The sequence below is a fragment of the Grus americana genome, chromosome 2 (genome assembly GCF_028858705.1).
Source record: "Grus americana isolate bGruAme1 chromosome 2, bGruAme1.mat, whole genome shotgun sequence".
NCBI lineage: Eukaryota > Metazoa > Chordata > Aves > Gruiformes > Gruidae > Grus > Grus americana.
In genome coordinates, this window is record NC_072853.1 from 76464491 (window position 1) to 76470757 (window position 6267).

The following is a 6267-nucleotide window of genomic DNA, read 5'->3' on the forward strand; positions in this document are numbered from 1 at the left end:
ACATGGTTTCATTAAGATCTCTGGGTAGTAGGTTCTTTGATCTTGCATCACATACTTGTACTCTTCATGTTTTGCCACGCTTGCATCTCTTCATATGCAGTCTAACTTGAAAAGGACATTTTGTTTCCCCAGTGTGAAGATGATGGACAGATATTTTTCAGCCTGGATGATGGGAACACCAAATTCAGTGATCTAATCCAGCTTGTTGAATTCTATCAACTAAACAAAGGAGTCTTGCCCTGCAAACTCAAACACCACTGCATCCGAGTGGCCTTATGACCTCAAATCTGACTCTCACTGAAGACTGGATTTGCTAGAAGAGTAATTGTAAGAGAACGTTGACACTGGGGAATTGGCAGATTTGTAAGTTGGTAAAAATAAATAAAAATATTATGCACCTTGGGACTCTGAAAGGGATGGATTCGACAGGTGCCAACAGACCAAGATTGCTGGTTTGTCTAACACCTAAGAGCGATTGCTGCTGAGTGTCCCAGCATCCCAAAAATGGGGGGAGGGTATGTAAAACCATGAGTAAATTTGAAACAAAACTGGAAACTATCTTGGCTGGGCCACTTAACAGGAACAAGTGTGAAGAGAAATCTTTGAAAAGAACTCTTGCCCTGGAATAATCTTGACAATTAAGACTAGTGTGTTTACTTTTTGTATTGATCACTTTTTTTGCACTCCTACTTTGTTTCGGATATTGTATGCAGCCTATATTAGGAGCTGATGTGGCTTTTAAAATTCATGCAGGAGTTGGGTATTAATCTGCACCCTAAAATGTATGGAATGCTTCAGCCTAAAAGGATCTAGAAGAAAATCAAGAAGTGTGTGTGTGTGCGCGCGTGTGTCTCAAAACTTCTCTGGAGACCTGAGGTTCGATGATCTGCAGATGTCTTTGAAGAAGCAATGAGGATACAATTCTAAAAGAACATACCACCATATACGTACTCTTAAAACTGTTGACTTGTAGCATTATGGCTGTAGTATGTTGATGGCATATTAGTGGCATCCAGTCATGCAAAGACTGTATTAGATTCTATGCACAAATTTTTATTACTGGAGTGGTGGTTTGTTTTTTACAGCCTTTTGACTGTTTTCCTGAGGAAACTTACTGTTACTAAATAGAATAGGACTGAATGACTACACTTGTATTTGAAACCACCATTTTTTGTGAGAAGATTATTCTGCAGGTAGTCTTAGTATGACAAAATAAAAAAAGAAAACACAAAAAAACCAACAAAAAAAAACAAAACAGTGTTTTTAGCTTTATAGCTCCTTGAATTTTCAGACTGTTTCAAAGAGCTCTTTCTATATAGTAAAGCTACAGTGACACAAAGCTCTCCTGGGGAATAGGGCATGAAAAGAACTGTACCCCTTCTGCTATCTGTAGGGCCATGAAAGTTTACATGGTGAGAAAGAACAGACTGGGAATGGAAGCACATTTGATTGTGAACTAGCTGCGGGCAATATCATCCGCCGAGGTAACTGGTCATCTCTGTGTCATGCACGCTAAAGCACGCCAGTACCTCTGGCAGGCAAGCATGTATCCTGCTCCAGTGCTGGTTTGTCATCAGAACAACTTTATTGTTAATGTTTAAATCAATTATTTAATGTTTACACAATAACTCTTTCTGATGACAAATCAGTATTAAAGTGAGATGAGTCCCACCTTGATCCTCCGATTGCAAATGTCATTCTTTCAGCAAGGCAGTTGGTGCAGGAACTGTTTCTGGATTAACTTCCCAGTGCTTCGTGCAGTTAGCCACAGTGAGAAGTATTCCACCCTGGGAACTTGCAGAGCGTAGTGCAGAATGGAGCATTCTTGAGATGGTAAATGATTTACACAGACTAGTTCATCCTTACTAATATTTGCCACTGGGTTTGAAATCCTAGCCATCGGAAAGGGTAAAGAAGGAAAACCAATCTACACCTTTAGGTCTTCATGTAGTGTTGAGAATAGCTTAAGACAAACCATAACCTGCCTGAGTCGTCCATATCAGCTTATAACTATGTCAATGGTATAGAAACACTGTATTTTAGTTTACAGAACACATTTAGTATTTTTTTTTCCATTTAATGTCTAGATATTAAAAATGAAGAAACTTGATTTTGTTTTCAGTAGAAGCCTTTTTTTTTTTAATTGTACATAGTGAAATGAGTGTTCCTGCTTTCTAGACAATGTATTTTAAAACCTTGAAATTCAGCTAACTTAAGTCTGACTTCACTTTGCATGCTTCTATTTGGCCCCTATTAGGAGAAAAATGATACTTGTATTGACTACATTACCAGTTTAATAAGACCATTTATGCTGTAGTTTTAAGTTTTTCTGTTTACATAGCTTAGTGACAACCATGCATTTTTCCCAGTAGGCGGATAGTATTTGCAGTGTTTCATATTTATAAAAAAAACCTTGCATCTTATTTAAATTGAGAATAAAAGTTTGACTATGAATCATGATTTTTGTATGTAGATGGTTGACTTAGTATTTTGTACTTTTCCCAGCTAAAGTGAGCTGTTTTGAGAAAGTGACCACCTTCAAAGTGGCAACAATCTTACTTAAGCAGATCACTGCTTTGTCTTCTTTCTGCTGGAAAACAGTCAATACCACCTTAGTTTTCCAACAGATTCAGCTGGCTGCCAGCTCAGAATACCAAGGACTGAAGGACATTTGACTCTTATTTTTGTATTTAAATGACATGAATGTAAAGGGGATGCTCAGGGTTGTTTTGGAGCCTGTTGAATTTTTATCTTTTTGCCTGTGATTTTATTTTCTAAATAAATACTTCATGTAGCAATCTTGAATATGTTGAGAAGGAAAATGCCAAACCATTTTGGTAATGAGGTTACTAGTTAAGTTATGTTACGATAGGTGTTAAAGTACAAAAAACTTTTTATTTGTTAATTAATCTTGAAGAAACACGTGCCTCAGTTTAGATGTTTTGTCTTATCTTTTCTGCACTAAATACCTGACAGTTTGACCAATCAATGCACCTTTCCAGTGGCAAGACTTGCTTATCGTAAATTATATTGTCACAATGCAAGATTTAGTGACTGTAAAATGGAATAAAGTTTAAAGTTTCAGGGAATGCAAAAGGTATTAACTTAAGAGACAAAACCTTTATTCAATATGCTTTGCTTCATACTGTAAATAGCTTTTTGGCTTGTGAACCTAATTGTAATCTTTCAGGTATTTTTGTACAAATAAGGGACTGATATTCTGTTTCTTGTAATTAGAAATAAACGTTAATACAATGCTATTCATTTTATATTGGAATGACTGTCTTCTTTTGGATGTATCTCTACACCATGTATCTCTTGCCTTAATTCTGGGTTATTTGGGGTGGGTTATATTAAACAGCCTTTAAGAAGAGTTAAGAGGAAAACAGAATCCCCAAGATATCTGTATTCTGGCTGTTCTGTCTTAGGATTCCTATGAGGACAGACTGCCCTTTATTTAAAAAAAGAACTTTTTCACCCCTTTTGTTTGAGGAAAATTATTGTGGATATTCTCCTATGATATTTACAATATTCATTTGGGAAGGATGCTAGAATCAAATCAGGAAATATACCATGAGCATCTTTTGGGTCATAAAACAAAGCTATAACTCACCGAAAACATACACTCTGCATAAAGCACTTTATTGGCCTGATAGCTGTTGGATCAGAAAATATTTTAATAGTACTTTCAGAAAGCAATTATTTGCCCCTGTAATGTTTGTATTTGAGTGGTCCATCAGCATTTGGGTGGAAAAGCGCATCTGCACAAAATATGTTTTTGCTTAAAAAAGCCTTGGGGGGGGGGCAGGAAGATAGGTGGTTCTTCTGGTAGATGGAATAATAGAAGGTTGGAAATGTTTCACCTTGTTTTGGACACAATCCTTTCCTGTTTCTGCCTTGCTAATCCACAGAAGCCATCAAATGCATTCCACTTCAAGCCTTAGTCACACTCTGCCTTCTGTATGTTACATCTTCACGTGAGTTTGTATTGCACTGGGGCATGAGTTATATGTTAGCATGATGAAATTCATTCATCAGCACATAAAGGCAGAGTACTTATTTTGGGGTTTAATAGTCCCAAAACTTTTTCTATCTGGAGACGTATCTTAAATTTAAAGTGCTTGGAGTTCACTATCCTGCATGCAGCAACTTCCTTTTTCACCAAGTTGAACAAAGGGGACTGCTTGCTTACAAAAGGTTGGAAGATGCCTATGTCTTGCTTAGCTAAAGGAAGCTGTGCTAACTTTGAAACTGGCCCCCTCTGTAATCATTAAAAGTCAAGGACTATAATTGTAAACAAACCTGTAAAAAAACAAACAAAAAAATCAACCTCAAAACCCCACCTTACTTTATTGTATATATTATGTTTGGAACAGACAAGAAGATGGCATGGAAAAAAAGGCAGCATGGTAAAGAGGTGTTGGTAAGCCTGCCCAGTGGCAGGGCAGTATTGGCTGCGTGTTTGTCCGGACTGCCCACAGCTGTGGCAAGTGCAAAATGATACCTGTGAAATCTGGCCCCACATGTTAACAGCAGGTATGTGTGCTGTCAGAACGTCACCAGTACAAAAGCAGCCTGGGTCAAAAATGGGTATATGGTGCAGATTTGAATTAATTACCTGATAGATGGTTTGTGCTGCTTTTACATTAGTTGCAGGACAACAGACATAATCAGACATTTGATCCCACAAGAAGCCTTCTAGCATGAAGTTCACCTGGCAAAACAGCTTAAATGCATTTGAACCTATGAGCAAATTTGTATCAGACTAGTGTTTTACAGCATGTGGCTGCAGCACTTTTATCTTGATACAGAGAACCCTAAAATGAACTTTATTTTAGCCCCAAATCGCTGCTTCAGCCTGTACCCACAAAACCAGATGAGAAAAATCACCAGATGAGCCGTTTCCCTTTAAGTAAGTTGAACTTTAGATGACTTTGGGTTTATGTTATTGCTAAATTAGTGATGCTTTAATCTGGTTTGTTAATGTCCAGTTTGTATATTGCTTTGTGTCTCCTGCATTGTTTGTCTAACATCTTGGAAACTTCAGTAACAATATCAGCAGATGGAGAAAAGAGAGATCTTCCTTTGAAATATCCACATTGCCTTAATTTGGGTTGCTTCTGCATCCTAAATCTTACGTCTTCCTTCCTTAACTTGGAGCACAATTTAATTAGTATTCGAAAACCTAATATAACCACAACTATGTCCAAGAGCTATATGATTTTCATTAGATACTGTGATTAGTCACATCTGAGACTTCAAAATAAATTAGTTTGTGTAACACTCACATTGCAAACTCTTAGCCCGAAGACATTCTGCTCTAATTGCTCATCATTTTGCACAGATACTAGCAGATGTTATAGCAAGAAAGATTGGTTCTGAGCTGTGATTAACAGGGTCTTATGACACTTGTTGGTTACCCAGGTTTGTGTATGCTTTGCTATAATCAGGTGGTTTCCATCTGTTGGCTGCAAGATTCTGGTGCCATAACTGGGGAGCAGGAAGTTGAAATTATTAACAGAGCTGCCAGCTCTGAGTCAAAGTACAGCCTGGGTTTATGGGCTCTGAAGCTCAGCTCAGCTGCAGTCAGAGGTATAACTCTTTTAAGAGCTCAGAAGACCTAGACTGGGAGGGACGGGAAATGGAGTGGAGAAGAGAATTATTCCTGGGCAGTACTGTCCAAGTGATGGTTTGGGTGTGACTAGAAACACAGTGAAGACAGTAGTGTGATACTTGAGTGCTGGTCCCCAGTCCCTTAGAGTGAGTTTCCCCTCCTCTTCCCTCAGACTTGTGAAGACACTTCTACATGAAGACTTCCGTTTCATTTGCCCTTTGAAACACATTCTCCAGAGGTGTGAGGATTGGCATTTTGGGTTCTCAAGCAGAGAAACAGCCATGGAACTGATACTCTCTGCAACCTGCCCATTCTCCAAAACAGTCTGTCCAACTTCCATCAAGAGAAAAGGAGGGTAAAAGTATGGTTCTGCCGACAATGATGAGAATGGTTAAAGCAAATGGCTAAGTGCAGTACTGAAAATGTACAATTTTATTGTCCCAAAAAGGCTATATGGTTTGTGAAAACAGCTGACTAAACAAGGATGAAAATCACTGAAGGCTTAAAAAGTTTGTCTCAAAATATTTACAATCAAATGCTGGAACAAGCATTTGACCTGCTCTAGAAAACGGAGCACTTCAGAGTGTGCCTGAGAAGGCATTGCATCCTCTTGCTTGTATGCACATCTTCACAAACAAAATCCTAGAATCTGC

The 6267-nt window shown here is 38.2% G+C and overlaps 1 protein-coding gene across 8 annotated transcripts in view; it reads left to right on the forward strand.

The window, feature by feature from the left end:
- The window catches only part of GRB10 (growth factor receptor bound protein 10), a 152030-nt gene extending 148761 nt beyond the window's left edge, over positions 1 to 3269 (forward strand). For 7 of the 8 annotated variants that reach the window (XM_054814972.1, XM_054814976.1, XM_054814973.1 and 4 more), the window contains one exon: positions 133 to 3269. In XM_054814972.1, the coding sequence (XP_054670947.1) occupies positions 133 to 279 (147 nt within the window). In that variant the 3' untranslated portion in view covers positions 280 to 3269. The remainder of the gene's footprint in view (positions 1 to 132) is intronic. The other variant, XR_008575690.1, reaches the window with a different exon arrangement.
- Positions 3270 to 6267: the final 2998 nt, after the last annotated feature.